This window comes from Dermacentor variabilis, chromosome 8, assembly GCF_050947875.1.
Source record: "Dermacentor variabilis isolate Ectoservices chromosome 8, ASM5094787v1, whole genome shotgun sequence".
Lineage (NCBI taxonomy): Eukaryota > Metazoa > Arthropoda > Arachnida > Ixodida > Ixodidae > Dermacentor > Dermacentor variabilis.
This window is the reverse complement of record NC_134575.1, coordinates 31,448,144-31,465,295: the sequence shown is the minus strand read 5'-3', so window position 1 is coordinate 31,465,295 and position 17,152 is coordinate 31,448,144. Positions and strand designations below refer to the sequence as shown.

Genomic DNA, 17,152 nt, shown 5'->3' with positions numbered 1-17,152 from the left:
TGCTGAGCACGAGGTAGCGTGATCGAATCGCGGCCACGGCGGCCGCATTTCGATGGGGGTGAAATGCGAAAACACCGGTGTACTTTAGATTTACGTGCACGTTAAAGAACCCCAGGTGGTGGAAATTTCCGGAGTCCTCCACTACGGCGTGCCGCATAACCAGATCGTATTTTTAGCACGAAAAACCCCATAATTTAATTTTTTATACGCCAGTCTTGCTATATGACTCGTGGTATACGCGGGTTATATTGCCACATAATTTTATCGTAAGGTTGCTCATACCCTGTCTTACATTCTTTACAAAGTTATTCCTCGGAATTTTGAGAATTACAGCCCACAAACAAATGCCAGGAAAATATTCTTAGACTTACATAATAAAAGTGGGAAACAATAACCGAAACCTGAAAATGGTGTAATATTTAGGGCGCGGCTGTGCACAGCGCCGGGATCGGCCCACGCAAGAGGCCACTTTTCTACCAGAAAGCTTGCCTTCGTGCGCAGCGTTCGCCGCCAGCGTTTCCTGGTAAATATCGTGGTTGCTTAAGCGGCATTTGCTGGGAAGCTTGGGAAATAGACAGGGATATTTGAATGATACTGTGTTCCTCTGCTACAGGCGAAACTTAAGCGTCCTCCAATTTTTTCTTGCGCGTTCCCTTCCATTTTACATGTAGTAGCACACGTTCTTCCACTTGCACACATTTACGGAAAGCATGACGACGTATCCACGCGGGAGGTTTCATCACTGCTTTCGCTGTTTTTGAACAACCGCTGCAGTTTTTACAAGTTAGAATTGTGCCTTGAAGCGGTTGTAAAAGAGTGTAGTGATTGACTTCAGCCACAACAAAGCTAGAAGTACACAAAACGGCTGTGGTGGAGAGCTGTGGCTAATGCATTTTGAACCCGTGTTCACACACGCACAAAAAAGGAAATATGGCTGAAACTCTCTGAAGAGGAATTATCGTGGTGGGAAGTATTTTGTACTGGCTCCTTATTTGCGCTTTGGCGAGATGAACGTTATTACTTCCCTTCTTTCGTTAGACTGTGGTAGCGCTGCCTACCAATCGCTGTTCTGGCGCATGACGTAGAAGCAGCGGCCACCTTCTTTGGCCGAGGCACGTTTGCAATCATCACGAGAGCAAAAGTACCTGTAGATAGTGGCAAGCGCCACCCGGTGTCACCAATTATTGTATGATCACGTGACTCACCCAAAAATTAACCCTTGCTTTATGATGATGACGATTTATTGGCGTCCTCATTGTAACGGGGCGGTGACAAGTAAGTTACCTAGCCTGCTAGATTTATTCACGTATCGTGTACATGCTTTTCATTCTCACATTTTTGCATACATCTCCTTAATCTTTCTTTTTCTTCCTGAAAACTTATCTACCTTGTACCGCTACCTATGCCAGTAATGGATCTGGTCGTATCAATTTCTTCCCTGCTTTTTTTTTTTCAACATTAAGCCAAGCGTCTCTTGCTTATGTCGACTGATGACCACTTGATGCTTCCGTCGACATTAATTACAAGCGCTCTTGTAAGGTTTACATTACATACGGGTCTTCGGATTCCATTGGGATGTGTTGAGTCATCTCTGGATCTGTCATGCAGCGGACACATGCCTCATCTTGTTGCGAATATTTGCTCATATTTGAGAATACTTATACATAGGTGAAACAGACATCGTTTTTGAAAACTCCTTAGGTAATCTTATGAGTTCACACTGCTCACAGAACCAAGATATTGAGTTTAATTTAAATTTCCACAATTAACTACTGCATATGTCCTCATGATTCTTGCATATTATAGACACAAATAGGTCTACTCTAAGACTGTAGTATTATTTTGCAGGGTTTGTTAGTAATAAAGTTATGTTTCAAAGGGAAACCATATTATTGATAATAACCTTGCATGGCCTTTCTAAGAGCTTTCTATATAATGCTTCAAACCAAAAAGCTTTTACCCTAGAAGCGTGGAACTAAATGCGGCACAGTCGTGATTTTGGACATAAATTTAAGGATGGGGGTCGCTCAGTCATTGAAAACTCTTCGAAATGAAAATTATTCTTCCTTTCAACTTGTTTTTCACTGCACTTCACGAAAGCAGCTTTCGAAAACTGTAAACTAGAGGAACGCCAATGTACACGATATCGTGGCTCATTTCAGGACTGGATATGTGGATACGAGTGGCAGTCACGTGATTTATACCATCTGGTTGCGACTTCCTTGATACTCGGCTCCATTTCTACAATTCCAATATGTACAAAGTGAACTAGAGAGCGAGAGAGAAATAACTTTTATTTATATAGCCAGCAGATTGGTTGGGGGGGGGGGGAGGCAACGCCGCCAATATGGCGGCCAGAAGCCCTTGAGCTCTAGCGGCATCTAAAAAAAGTAAATTAAGGAAATATGTACACTAGGTTAGCGAGCATTGCGTTTCGTTATCCAAACAACGCCCGACTTTTAGAGGTATTCCAGATGAAGAGGTTGACGAACCGTGCTGTATATATATATATATTTATAATACGTGTGCGTCGAGTTAAAAATGATAATTGAAAAGACAATTACAGGGCCATGATCTTTTTTACCCGCACCATTTACAGTAATATTGGAGGCCAACGAGGATGAGGATTTGGCTGTTAAAGGTCAAGGCCGACCAAATTCAAGACGGAAGCGAAGTACGCAACAGTGGGAAGGAGATGAATCTCCCAGCAGAAGACGTGGACGGAAAGGACGGAAAGGACGGAAAGGACGTCGACCAGCTTTTGAACAAGCACCTCTTGGCCAAACAACTTCTGATGGTAGTGTAGTGCTTGGAAAACTGCACCACTGCCCAGGGAAAAACGCAATTCGTCTAAAATTACCGCTTACAGTCAATAAATAAAAGAACGACATAATTTTCTCTCACTGCTTTAAGTACAAAGCATTTATTTCGTTATCTGCTGGCAAACTTTGCTTGGCGGCTTGCGTCACAGTATGCTAACGTAACACTTTTTAAATGCCGCACAACACCTCCGACGTGTCTGGTCTGAAAAGCAGAAACATGCCCCTTGATGTAGCGCAGTTATGAAAAGAACGTGCACAACTCAAACATATGGGCACTGCGCAATAGTAAAAGAAGTGAATTTAATCTTGTGCATAAAGCCCCTATGCATCGCTCTGAATTGAATAAACTAGTGTCGAAGCAGAATTTTTCCCTTTCAATTTTCAGCTTTTATGATACTTTTTGATTCAGTGATCATGGTATAAGCTTATATTCACTCAAAGGGAATAAAAAAAAAACTTTTCTTCATTTATACAATATTAGCAAAATAAAATACATTGTCTCACAAACCACGTTACAGTGCGTCTAGCTATATTAATGAAACTCGGGTAACCAAAACCCATATGACATGGGAAAATGACACGGGAGTTCTTGAGGTATGAGTGCCGTTGTCGAACAAGTAACCGCTAAATGTTCTTGATAAATAAATGTTAATTTAAAACCGACCGATATTAGACTATTTAGTTACCCTCATAAAACACAAAAAATAAAAAATAACAAGAACATCCGCGCCCTTAGACAATTTCTAGACAATCTCCTAAGAAATCAAATAATTTCAACGTTAGCTTGGTGACACTGTCAATCATTGATTTGGGGATCCATTTGTAAGGAATATATTAGCTATACAGCGACAAGACATATATACTCTCATTATTCTTTGTAGAAGTCTTAGAACTAAGTTTCGATTCAGACAAGAGCGACGAGTAGCGGGGATGTTAATAAACTTGGACGTGTGGCGCCAGGCACAGGCATGAGTACTCCACATGAGCAACTGCCAGGTGGAAAGAGAGGTAATGGGGTAAAAAAAGTGTACAGCATAGGTTAAAGTAGAAAGAGGGATAACACACAAAATAGAAGGGTATAGAGAATGTATTTACTATATATGCATTCGTTCTCCAAAATTATCAAGAGCGGAAGAAATTTTCACACTCGTGGCGCTACGATTCCTCGCTGGCTAATTACTATGACGTGGGTTTAGAAATCAATTTAACAGAATGAAAAGACAACTGTTTTGCAGAACGTACAATTTTATTCGTTAGGCTGGATTGCTCGAACTTGAAATTGACTAATTAACCCAGTAATATAATTAGCATTTATCTATTTACTTCGGGGCACATTATTACGAATTAAGATTTGAAACCAGCGAGTTTGATAAGCACATGCATTCGGTATCAATTTTGAAACTAACACTATTTTTGAGGTAAGCGTCATGAAAGTTGCGGTAAAATGTACTCTTGTTCCACTTTTTTTTAATCAGAAGTTCTTTCTGGGCAATTCAGGACACAAATAATTGAAATGCCAATGCATTTCGTCGCGCGCTTTGAAAACGTACATCTCGACACTGTTGTCAGGTTCAATATTTCTTCAAAGTACATACGTCTTGTGAGTTCACCTTGTACAACTTTAAGATATGTCGCATAAAATAGTTACTTAAACAAATTAGTAGTGAAATTGAGGATTTTGTCAGTATGCATTTTCATTTTGGAAAATGCTGTATAGGTCATCTCAAAATACGCAATATACGTAGTTGCAACCGCTGGTATCAAGTCTTGACTGCTCCAGAAAAGTTAACCGCATCCGGTGAGCAGCGTCCTGAAATTGACCGGGGTCACCGGGGCACGAGTAACGCTTCAACTTTATCAGCAGGCAGCCAGTGGGTACGGTAAGAACTCATTGCAGTTTCGCGTTCCGAGGCGAAATCCGTGCGTCCTAAAGATCAACTGAAATGAAATATTAAAGAAATCGTCAAAACCAGACTTGCGCACGTTACAGGAAACAAAATGTAACTGATCGCGATTTCAACTACTTCTTCAAAACGGTAATTGATCATGATTACTAATTAGTGTACTACAAAAGTAATTCCGTAATTACTACAATGTAGTGAATTATTTTAACGTTACTTTCCTCCTTGCCTTTGTTAGCTCTGCAAAAATGCAGTAAATAAAACGAGCTGGCCTGGCTCTGTTAGAGCGTCCTCTGCAGCCCTCCAGACGCTTGTCTTCACCAAATATTCCTCTTCACCCACCGTGGCTATGGTGCTGCTAAGCACGAGGTCGCGGGATCGTATTCCGGCCACGGCGGCCTCATTTCGATGGGGGCGAAATGCGAAAACACCCGTGTACTTAGATTTAGGTGCAAGGCTGTTTGCCTGAGAATGAAATGTGGACGTGTAATGGTGCTGCACGCCTGCCGTACTATGGTAATTCCTTAGTTCGCGACTGCGGAATGTCGTAGCATTGTCAAATTTCATCGGCCTCCAAAGAATGTTCTGTGCAGGGGCGCGATTTCGACACCCAAACGGCTGGCCCTTAACTGCAACGCTTTCCGCGCTGAAAGCTAAAAACGCCCGTCAAGTCGTACGACGGGGCAAATGAATGTACAGCTCTAAAGGCAGACCACCTAAACAAATTTCGCGCCTTCGAAAACAAATGACGTCACTTCTGTTTTTAACAGATATGGTGTCATATTATTCTTTTTTTTTGTCTACCGGAAGTGTTCCCTCGTCACACAGATGGCGCTAAGCCCCATGAACCACCGATGAACCGCCATGTATCGAACGTATGGGCTCCTATGGAAGCTTCGCTACCAGGTATATTTATTTACCTCGGCGCGGGTTACAGGACAGACACGCATCTTCTACGCTGTAAAAGGCGGTGCTGAACGCCACTAGTTACAAGAGCGTTATCGCGAAGTCAAATGACACGAAACTGCGATGGGAGAACAACGTGAACTGTACTTTGTGCACACTCTTCCCCTTCCACCCCCTCTAATGAAAAGCATAAGAACAATGCTACCATTGCATGTCTCGTTTCGTGTCATATAATTGTGGCGTTTAAGGAAAGCTTCGGTTAACAATGGTTGTCGCGAATGCGTTGCATCCGCCGTAATATTTCTTCGCTTTATTTATCGTCACTCGAGGCGGAGGACGCCCCGATTGCGTTATTTGCATATCGTGCAGATAAGGGAGCGCGTCTCGAGAGATAGCCAAACAAACGCCTCACACATCCACTCCTAAAGAAACACGTCCTTCTGGAAATATCGATGACAGTCCGCAAGCGACAGTCTGTATGAATCGCGCGCCTACGCTCAGAGAACGGTCTCTTTGCCGCTGTTAATTAATTAGTCAAAAACCTGAGCCCTGCAGAACGGTTTTATTTTCCCTAGAGCATTAACCCTGCGATAACTTCTATAATCACACAAACCACGTTCTTTCAACTTATTGTGGGACTAAAGTAGCATCGCTCGCCGGCACCGCTTACCTCATCATGATTGCCAATGATGGGTCAAGCTTAATACGCAATTCGTCCGCCTGGGGAACGGCCACAGCTGGGCTGCTGTACAGCAATAGATTTCCCTATGAAACCGAAAGGATCGCTCTTGACAGTGTATCGATCGAACTCTGAGAGAATGGGTCGCGAATAGCTGCCAAGGTCGTTTTCTTAGAATAGGGTATAGGCTTACAACACTGCGTTGTTTTTTCTATAATTCGTGCTCGAACATCTGATATGGAAATAAAAATATTTGTCTTCCCCCTTCCCTTTTTTTCATAGTTTTGTTATATTTTGCTGTACAGTGGGAGACACCCAGTGTCTCTCTCTTTCTCGATAAAGGATTCAATCTGTTTTTAAAGTTTTAAAGAACACTCGGGCGCCCAAGAATACGTAACATATGCCTAACTTAGGAGCACGCTGTCCTTCACGTGCCAGCCGTGCTGACATTGCTGGATGAACTTAAATAGCTGTTGGACGCTGGAAACTGCTCATTCGGCAGGCCCGCAGGGCCGGGACGCGGTCAAGAACATGAATCTACCGGCAATTCTGCACGTGGCCTTTTTTATTGCCGCGGTGCCAGCAGTGACATTCGCCCGTAATTTTGGCGTGGTAAGTCTTGAGCAGAGCTGAAATCTTCTTTCTTTCTTTATTAGAACACAAAACATACATTCAAATATTTTCTCAGCCCGCCAAATCAATGATGCGCTTGAGCGGGACTGGGAAGTGCTCTGGCCCAAATCGCGCAGTCTTGTGCTCTAAGAACAGAGGAAACAACAAGAAGAGAGAAAAATAAGATGTACAATAGCGAAATTAAATTTCTTGTATGCGCCACAAAGTGTAAAATCCGGCTACTAATAGCCTCGCCTGCGACGTTCCAAGTTTTCTATAATCCATCAAACGCAATGTAGTCTTATGTGCTCTAATGGTTGGTGCTCCAAACTTATAGCATTTCTATCATCCTTGGAAGCAGCAATTCTGTACGTTGCCTCTTTTATTGCCGCGGTGCCAGTATTGACATTCGCCATCAATCTTGGCGTGGTAAGTCTTTAGTGGAGCAGAATCCCGCTAGTAATAGCCTGGCCTGTGATGTTCCAAGTTTTTTACATTCCGTGAGACGCAATGTAGTCTAATGCGCTCAAATGGTTGGTGCTCTAAACTTATAGCATTTCTGGCATCCTTGAAAGCATGCCCCACCGAAACACGCGGAAAATTGTGAACTTGCGATGTTGTTCTTTGACTCCTCAACGTTAACGGTGCACCTAAGCGAGATTGACTGCTTCAGATGCTCTATACTCGGAAAAACTCAGCGAGTTCAGAAATCCACGTTGTATTGAAGAAAAAGAATGGAGAAGGACCCGTAACGTGGCTACACCATCGGAAAGAAAGCAGTTCATGTTTTTCTTATAGCTCCTTTTGTTTCAAACGAATTTGACGCATAATAAGTAAGTTCAACGAAAATGTCCTATAAGTAGATCGTCTCATGTATAAAAATTGTTATAACGTTAATATTTTTGCTATTTTGCGTCATATCCAGCTGTTCTGATAGCGCATGCAATCTTCAGACGCATTGTAACAATAACATGAACAGCGATAAGTCAGAACAACAAACCGTAAAAAAAAAAAATCTACGAAGTGTACATAGCCTGTGCATTTTCTATAGCCTTAAGGTAAACTGCGTTGCAGTCCTTTATATAGACTAGCATTCCTTTGTATAAAAGTATACAGGATTAGGAATGAACAGAATTCTTCGACCGTGGTCCTAATGGACGTCATCGCCGAGTGGCTATAAAAGCGCTATCGTGTTTTTTTAAAAGCATCGAGACAGATTGAAAAAAAAATTCCCCAGTTGCTCCCAGATGCATTGACTGTGTTTGTTCGGACACTTCTTCTTCATGAGTGCTCTTTCTTGATCCTCATCTTTTCTGCCCGTATACTCCAACCCCGGTGCAAAGTAGTCAACCGTCTATTAATTTTTTTTCTATCTCTCTTCTTACGGATAACAGTTTTTAAGAAGTATTCTTTCGACAATTAGTCTGCCGTAATCTAGATACCTGCAAACACGTTGCACGTAGAAAGTCTCTAGGTAACCGTAGACAAAAAGAGCGAGACCTTGAGTCCACGGGCTGCCTGTGCATAAATTTCTAGGTTTCGTTGCGAAACTACTATAACCTCTCTAAGCGGACTGTAAAAATAAATTTTGTTAGAGTCTATGATACATTCGCAGGCTAACGGTGGCATCACCGATGGCTTCTACTTCTCGGTTGCATTTAAAAAAAATTCTTCTGCATACGAAACGAAAGGCAACTCGTAGAGATGATCATCCTTCTGAGCACTAAAATGGCTGTCCCATATAGAAAGGTTCGCAGGGCGTGGCTTACTCGGGAGAAGTTGCTGGTGGACCTGATGGGCTTGGTGGCGGATACGGGCCGCACAACTTGGAGAATGTCTATATGACGCCCATGGCGGGTTTTCTTCCACAAAGGCTGAGGAACCCGTATGGAAGGCAGCAGGGATACCAGTCCCTCGACCAGCACGGATCGGTGAGCACTTGGGGCGGTAGCATGCATACCGAAGCGGGCTGAGAGGTGCGTAGCATTTGCTCCGCTCTTAGCCTAGAACATGCGTTTGCACGCATAACCACAAGTGAAAAGAAAAGAAAGTAACGTGGGGTGAATGTTATACCGCCGGCGTTAGGCTGTTGTTTGTTGTATAGTTGTCTGTTTCATTGTCAGGGTGAAAGTCCACAGCATCGTGGAAAGACACTCTGGTCTGTTAAGTTTTGCCTGTGTGAGAACCCCTTATAGCTTTAGGCGACTTCAGCGATGATGCAGCTCCGAACTCGTTTGTATGATAGCAGCAGGTCCTCATCATAGACTTCCCCATTTTCTAAAAAAAAAACTTGTTCTTTTTGATACCCAGGGTCATTTTTTTTCCTCCAATAAAATAATGCATGGTGCGGCCTCCTAAATGCATGCACAGATGCTCATCAGAATCTGGATCCCGCAAAAAAAAAAAACGAAGAAAAACAGGGATCGCATAGTATTACAGCGACTGCTTTAGCACTTTCACATAAGAGCAGTACGAAGCTCAGTATAAAGAAGTGCCCTGATGAAGGCAATATGATAATAAGGATTTGACGACGATGACGCATCAAAAGAGGCAGGCGGACGAACGCAGGAAAGTCAGTTTTGAGCTCTTACGTGCAGTGGCAAAACAAAAAAGCACTTTAGGTGGAGTTCTTTTACTGCGGTAAATACATAATTTTGTTCACCATACTTCATAACCATGGCCGGAATCTGATTCAGGACGTAAATTGCGAACGAAATAATCCGTTACCAATATTCACTTGCTATCTTGCTGATTAATGGACTTAGGATGCTTGTTGTAATTGGAGGCAGGCAGTACTTGAAGCGCAGCATTTTGCAGGAAACTCTGTCTCTCGCGCCAGTTTTGAGGAACAACTACTGTAAATAGGAAGGGAAACGCGTGGAGGTTTCAATGTCGTCAGTCTGTCACTTTTATTATCCAATTTGCCCCATTTTGAGTAAAAGGTTTCGTTTTTTTTGTCCCTGCACTTTACTCATGAAAGGAGTTACCTACGAAAAGTTGCAAAGCATCAAAAAAGAAAATTTTTTTATTTTATGTTTGCTTCTACCTATAGAAGACATTTTCAGAACATCCTTAACTATAAATATTTTCTTCATACTTGAGCTAAGAGAAACTGAAGGTACACACGACCAGTCAAACAGACGGCATTGATTCCAGCATACGCTCCTGTGTGAGCGGCAATGATGAGAAAACTTTAAAGAGCTTTAAAATGGTTTCATCATACGTCACTTTTCTAAGCCCCCAACGCCGAGCGCTTGCTTTGAGCCTACCACCTTTCCAACCCTCTTATTCTTTTTTTTTATTTGTACACGCTGCAGCCCCATAGGAGGGCTATTGCAGGAGTAGGTAAAAACAGTGGCGAACGAAAAATTAAGTGCAATCAACAACGACTTTTACAACATTTTTACGACAGTTGAGGAACTTAATGTCTTAATCCAGCCTCGTTATCCGTAAATGAAATTGCACTTTCTGCTACCCATACGCATCACGTTTAGCTCAGGAAGACAAGTATGACCCAATGTTCAGTTTTATTACGCAGACCAAAAACACGCCGATGACGCCAAACGAGAGAAGCTCCGGAAGTGGTAACTTATCGCGGAAGCAAACCAACGTTTGAACGACGGATTTTCAAACTAGCATTCGTGAAATTGGCCGCCTAGGTTTAGTTCAATTTCTCTGCGGCGTCATGGACTGGAAGCGGGCTGTAAGGTCCCTTAGGTGAGTCAAAGGGAATGCCAGTTTTGTAATATTCCTTCGACCCAGCTGCCACAAGCGCTAGCAAAACTCGCCTCACGAAAGGATGCGAAAGTAGAGGGGAATGGATATATTTAAAAAGGCGGGGGTAGTTGTGATAGTCAGAGAATCGGCAAGAGACTGTGCTGCTGCATCTTCTTCCAGAAAGTAGGCATGCCCATGGAGATCCCCTCGCTACAAGTAATAGTTATTCCTCTATAGGTACAGAATAACATTTTCCCAGAAACTTTTTCTTTTCTTTTACTGGTCATAGGTTATAGGCAGTCCTAGAAACTCAACAAAACGTCTTTCTCCACAACATTGGAAATTTCACACAATTTGGCAACACTGGTTCCAGTCGACAGTTTTCCGTGCTGCATTTTTTTCGCCGTGCGGGAACATTAACTAGAACGGAAATGCATTTTGTTGCAGCCTTTAAGCACTTACTTCTCGAAACCAGTAAAAAAAAAAGAGATTCTGGGAAAATGTTATTCTGTACCTATTGAGGAATAACTCTTACTTGTAGCGAGGGGTTCTCCATGGTCATGCCTACTTTCTGGAAGAAGATGCAGCAGCACACTCTCTTGCCGATTCTCTGACTATCACAACTACCCCCGCCTTTTTGAATATATCCATTCCCCTGTACTTACTCTATGCTGCGCCCCTTTGTTATCCTCCCTATCCTAGGCGGGAGTGAGTGAGCTATATATATATATATATATATATATATATATATATATATATATATATATATATATATATATATATAAACAGTTCAACTTGACATACAGGTCTCCTTGTTGAAACGCTGATTCCAGACACATCCCTTGTTCAGTCAATGTTGGCCAATTCCAGTTGCTTCTAGGCATAGCATTGTGGTGAGATTTTGTTATTAAGTATACGTAATACTCGCTTGTCATGTTTCTGCCTGTTCTGCAGCTGAATAACTACGCCTTAGGCAGCGCTTTGCTCCGGGCAAGCAACGGTTTGGCGAATCACGGAGGGCCAGTGACCGGAGGAAGCGCTTATGGCGGCCCTTCTTACAACCATGGATATCCAGGCAAGCAGGAGCATATTACTTGTTTCTCACTGTCATAACTGAATAAGATATCGACACCTAAAGAATATATTGCTGGCAACTTTTTTTTTTCAATTCTCCACCAGTGATATTTCACTCGCGTTCATTGCCGGTTTTTGCCCATCAGGTTATTTCCTCCTTATTTGCTTCCCCTTTACCAAATGCACTCAGGGGCATTCCGGTGGTGGCTTTCCTGGTGGCGCTAGAGCACAACGTTACTAGATTAGTCGTTTTGATTTGAACCCGCATTGGCGCTTCTGCTGTTCTTTAACAGCAGCTACAATGTTTACAAATGCAGCAGAGGTCCTCAAGCGGATGTGAAAAGACAAGTTGAACAATCCATGCCTAATGAATACACAACTAAGCCCTAACGACCGAGGTGGAACAGGGGCTTTGGAGCTGTGAGCCCGTGTTAATTTTTTTTAATGCTAGAAATGATCGTAAACGCAGACGCCAGACAATCGTGATGGCTAATACATCTTTAGGATTAGGCCACCGACGAATGGCGAAAATATCTAACGAGGGAAAGCCTTTTGAATGCAGCCCCTGCTGCTAAGGACGACGATGCTGGTGTAATGTCCGGCCGAGGTGGCCACCCTTTGACACAGACGAAAAGAAAACAGCTTCTCTGGACATCCCAACGTTGGTTTTGGACATCAAACTTACGCATACTTTAGACTTTGAGCCTCACGTCAGACATCAGTATTCACTTATTAAACCAACCACTCAATCAACTAGAAAATTACGTAGACAATCGTTTTGAGTATGGCAAAAGGAAAAGTGGCGAGTGGTGTACAATTGGTTTAAGCCATTTTCAACGTACCACATTTCTTAAACCTTTATTAGCATTACACCGAACACGCAGTGTACGTACCTGTTTTTTTTTCTTCTCTCTTTATTTCGAACGTGGGGCCGAATTAAGAACTCATTTCGTTCGTTAGTGTTGTATGTCATTGGCCAGTCGGTTTCGGTAATGAAGTGTTCGACGTCATGATAAGCTAAAGCAAGAAAGTTCTTGTGAATAAGGGCCGTGTTCAGTTTTTTTCGAGGTCATCCCTGGGAGACAGCCTGATTCCGTGGCTTGAGGTCGAGAACTTGAAGACGCGGACATTAACTGCACAACAAGTAGCCACGTTCGGTTCGCAATTTGACTACGTTCTAGTAAAGAAAACACTGTAACTGGTGTTCTTGAATTTCTATACTGAATCCAGGAAATAAAAGAGCCATATTCTTTTATGAAAAAAAAATCTGATAGTGCTATCAGTTTGGACACATTATACAAAATCAGCAAATAAGTAAATAAATCGGTGTTCCGACAGGTTTATTACCGCATCTCACGAATAAGGTTTTCGGAAGCAGTTAATTGGAACCAATGTTTATATCATAGGAGATTTCGGGGATGACGATGTCAAAACTAACGGTAGTCCCGGGATTAGTGCCATACTGATAAGACTTTGCTGTTACTCGGATTAGTCTCTGCAATTGCATCTAGATAGCGCAACACAACACGGAGAATTTCCGTTTCTTATTGTGTCCGTGTTTTGCTGCGCTATCCAGATACCATTCCATGATGATTGACCATCAAGCCCCTACCGCCAGCCTCTGCAATTGCATACGGGGCAAGATGAATAACTAGATAAGCAATTAGGCGAAGTTTGGGGGGTGAATTGGGCTACAGAGCATGGCGATCTGCCTGGGATGCAAACAGAAATTCGCCAATTACATGTTAAAAATGCAGTGTTGTTCCACTTACTTTCTTCTCACAACGCCCTTTTATACATTAAAGCGCAACATTAACGTTCCGAGTGGATCAGCCTTCTGAACTCCCCACCTAGCATTTGTAAATCGCGATATGCGCCATAAATTAATGAGCTAAAACCTCATTAGTGGATTTTGTTCATCCTTATCATCACCATCATTTATTTCGCTGAGCTTTCCATCTACTAGGGATTACACGCACACACACACACACACACACACACACACACACACACACACACACACACACACACACACACACACACACACACACACACACACACACACACACACACACACACACACACACACACACATATATATATATATATATATATATATATATATATATATATATATATATATATATATATATATCGCCTAGTATTAGGAAAGCTCAGCTAAGTAAATTATCTCCTCTTGATTTTGCCATAAGATCATATGTTTTCAAATTGCTCGATACAGTAATTAGACGAGCAATTCTGCAAACAAGGCTAATTCCTAAGCCAGAAAGCCATGTAGTTGATCCCAATGGAGCACTTGAAGCGCGCCCTTCGAGCAGCTCAGAACCGTTTCCAGTAACGCACACCGTCAACGCTGCTAATTTTTACAGAGTAATGAATTCCTGCCAGTTTCACGCAGAAAAAGAGAAACTAAACAGCTCAAGAGCGCAACTTGCCCGCTTGTTGTAGATGCCCACGAGAGACGTCTTTGCTGGCGCCTCAGAGTCAAAGGTGAGCATCAAGCGAGCGCTCCTGTGCTATCTCGTTTGCTTCGGGCTCGTTCAGCGGTGAAGCGCAAATTGCCACGTCACCCGTCGTCGTCTACGAAGAGCGGGCCAATCGCACCCTTGAGCTGTGTTTTATTACTCTGTAAGAATTAGTAGCGTTGACGGTGTGCGTTACTGGAAATGGTTCTGAGCTCCTCGATGGCGAGATTAAAGTTTTGATTGGAATCCGTTCGGTTCTGTTTTGTTATGCATGACACTGATGTGAAGATATAGAGGTCAAGAGTGCCTCGCACAGACCATTTCTCTATGTTATGAAGTAAAGAAGAAAAAAAAAAGGAATTTCGCGTATTAGTGCAGCACAATAGGCACCCACTAGCAATTGCACTTGTTGAGACAGACAGGGCGACCATCAATACGGTGATTTAGGTGCACAAAAGTACACTACAGCATGACGAATTTTGGATCTCAGATATTTGCTACCCTCCGTGGCGCCTCGTCGCCCCGAAAATTGAACTTTCGGTTGGGGGAATTATTCGCAAACGAGTTATGTTTATGCTAGCAGCACAATAACTGAAGTTATAACAAATATACTTTCGATACCGTGGCTATATTCAAGCGTCTACAGATGGTTCTTGCCAAACAAACTCTTCTACAGCTGCCTTTGTCATTCCGGAATGGAACGAAATACAAACGTTTAAACTGTCTCGCACATCAACAATAGGAGAGCTTTTTGCAATGTTGCTTTTGTTTGATACATAAATTCAATGCAAAATGGAAAACAATGGGCCATTCTTTGTGACTGGCAGGCAGCTTTCTCGTCACTTCATGGTCACATCGGCAATTCGCAAAACATAGCGTTAGTTTACGAGACACTAAATGAACTCACAAAAGCAAGTGAAGGGAGTATGCACAGTAATGTTCCAATGTATACCTCACCATTGCAGTATCCTTGGGAATGCTGCAGCAGACAAGGCAGCTGGACAAGCGCGGGCTCTTAACGCTGCACATGGTCTCCCTCTAACACAAGGCGAATTGCGGCACTTACTAAGATCTCAGGCCGTGGTTGCAGAGCGACATGGTTTGATCATAACTCGAAATCTTCAGATTTATTTCACATCGACCCTTCGCTTGAACTTAAAATCTCGTCCACATTGAATGCAACCAGAGCTCCCCAAACGCGCATTCACCATCTGCAGCTTGGTACCACGTACAGAAAACACTTTCTACAAAACATTTCGAGGGCTGGTATTTCGGAATGCACTTTTGGCCACGCGGATGAGGATATGCAGCATCTTCTGTTAGAATGTCTGCGAAACGACACACACAGAATACGTCTAGCACGTGATTTAGTGGCGTTCGACCACAGGCTTTCCAGCCTCAGGAAGATCTTAGGTGCTTGGCCGACATGTCCATTGCAAGGACGAGCGTTACTGACCCTGCAAAGTTTTCTAGAAGCGAATAATATTCTCGAACATTATTTAGTAGAGTGTTACTCTGTGATAACCTCACTCCACAGGAATTCTTTTACTGGACTTTGGTCAATTCAATGTCTGGATTCATGTACCTTCGTTTGAGTCTAATCCGTGCCTTCTTATGGACCAAGGTTTGGGTGTAGTTGTGTGTGTGACTGGACTTTATGCTGCTGTGTTTCTGAGTTGACTATCAGTTTTACTGTGGCATTAGTGTGCTTATGTGACTAGACTTTGTGTTCTTTTGTGATTTGGAGTTGACTTTTAGTTTTAATGCGTTTACGTTAATTCTTTTTGTTTTTCGTATGCCTATGTGAAAAGGAGTAGCCGGCGCCAATGAAAGGCGATATCTATTAAGCACCATATAATAAAAACAGGAATAAATGATAACGCAAAGATACACTAGCAGAAAAGAGTTAAACAAAGCAAATAGACATAACACCATCGCAACGGAGAGTTCACTGACATCTGTCCGTGCCGCTACGCGAATAATATATGCACCTTGAAATCCTTATACATTAGCTGCAAGCGTCCTACACGCATTAAATTAATAGTAGGAACCAAACACACGCCCCAAGGCTATTTCAGTCCTCAGTAAAAAGTGTAAGCGCGTCACGTCATATATATCTAAAGAACACAATTTATAATAAACGTTCTTGTATCTCAGTGTCCGATAAAAAAAAATCATTTAAAAGTATGTTTGCCTTCTGCTTGAGATGACTTGCTAGCATGGATCCGATGAGCAAAACGAGAACAAGGTAAAAGCGGGAGCCAACGTGTCGACAAGTGGACTTGTCTTTTTCAAGGCGACATGTGCTTCTTCATCCAAGTAATTTTTGCAAAGTGAAGAGACGTTTTTCCGAACTTCCTAGTTTTTTCGCGAACGTTTGCCTTTTCTCAGAGTATTTCGAGCCCTCAAGCAGAATGTGTGCAAACGTTTTCACTTTTATGGCCACGGCTGGACCCAGAGAAATTGGAGCGGCGCATTGTGCAGATAAAATTATTTGTATAAGCGACTCCCAGTCGAATCCTGTGAATTACTGTATCTATGCGTCGCTGAAAATTTGCTGATACGTTGAACTTTATTTGAGGGTCAATTTCCTGTAACAATTGTCACCGCTTCATTATATTACAGTCAAGCTAATTCTGCGCAGGGCAATGGGTAGACGCTTGTTGCACATTATTCCGGGTAATTTGCTTAGACAGAGTGGTCGCAGAGTTACTTCCTTACATCAGAGCCCGCTTGGATCAAATCGCATGACTCTTATGCTTAGAAAGTTAGGCTTTCTTGAATACTTACTTGTCCATTCATTTTGTCGTCGTTTTTCAAATAACGATAAAAATCAATGACGAGGAAATGTTTTTTTTATGTCACACTTCCTATATTTCAGGAAATTTGGGCGACTTTCGGGAAGCAACAGGTGTAAGATATATACTGTCGCGTATGCGCTTGCGCGGTTGTGGG

The 17,152-nt window shown here is 42.5% G+C and overlaps 1 protein-coding gene across 2 annotated transcripts in view; it reads left to right on the top strand.

Moving 5' to 3' along the window:
* LOC142589927 (uncharacterized) overlaps nucleotides 1-17,152 on the top strand; it is a 44,796-nt gene that overhangs the window by 12,906 nt on the left and 14,738 nt on the right. The window contains exons 1-3 of one of the 2 annotated variants that reach the window (XM_075701640.1): nucleotides 6,686-6,920; nucleotides 8,666-8,851; nucleotides 11,592-11,712. In XM_075701640.1, coding sequence (XP_075557755.1) covers nucleotides 6,765-6,920; nucleotides 8,666-8,851; nucleotides 11,592-11,712 — 463 coding nt within the window. In that variant the 5' untranslated portion in view covers nucleotides 6,686-6,764. Of the gene's footprint in view, nucleotides 1-6,685; nucleotides 6,921-8,665; nucleotides 8,852-11,591; nucleotides 11,713-17,152 lie in introns of those variants that run through there. The other variant, XM_075701641.1, reaches the window with a different exon arrangement.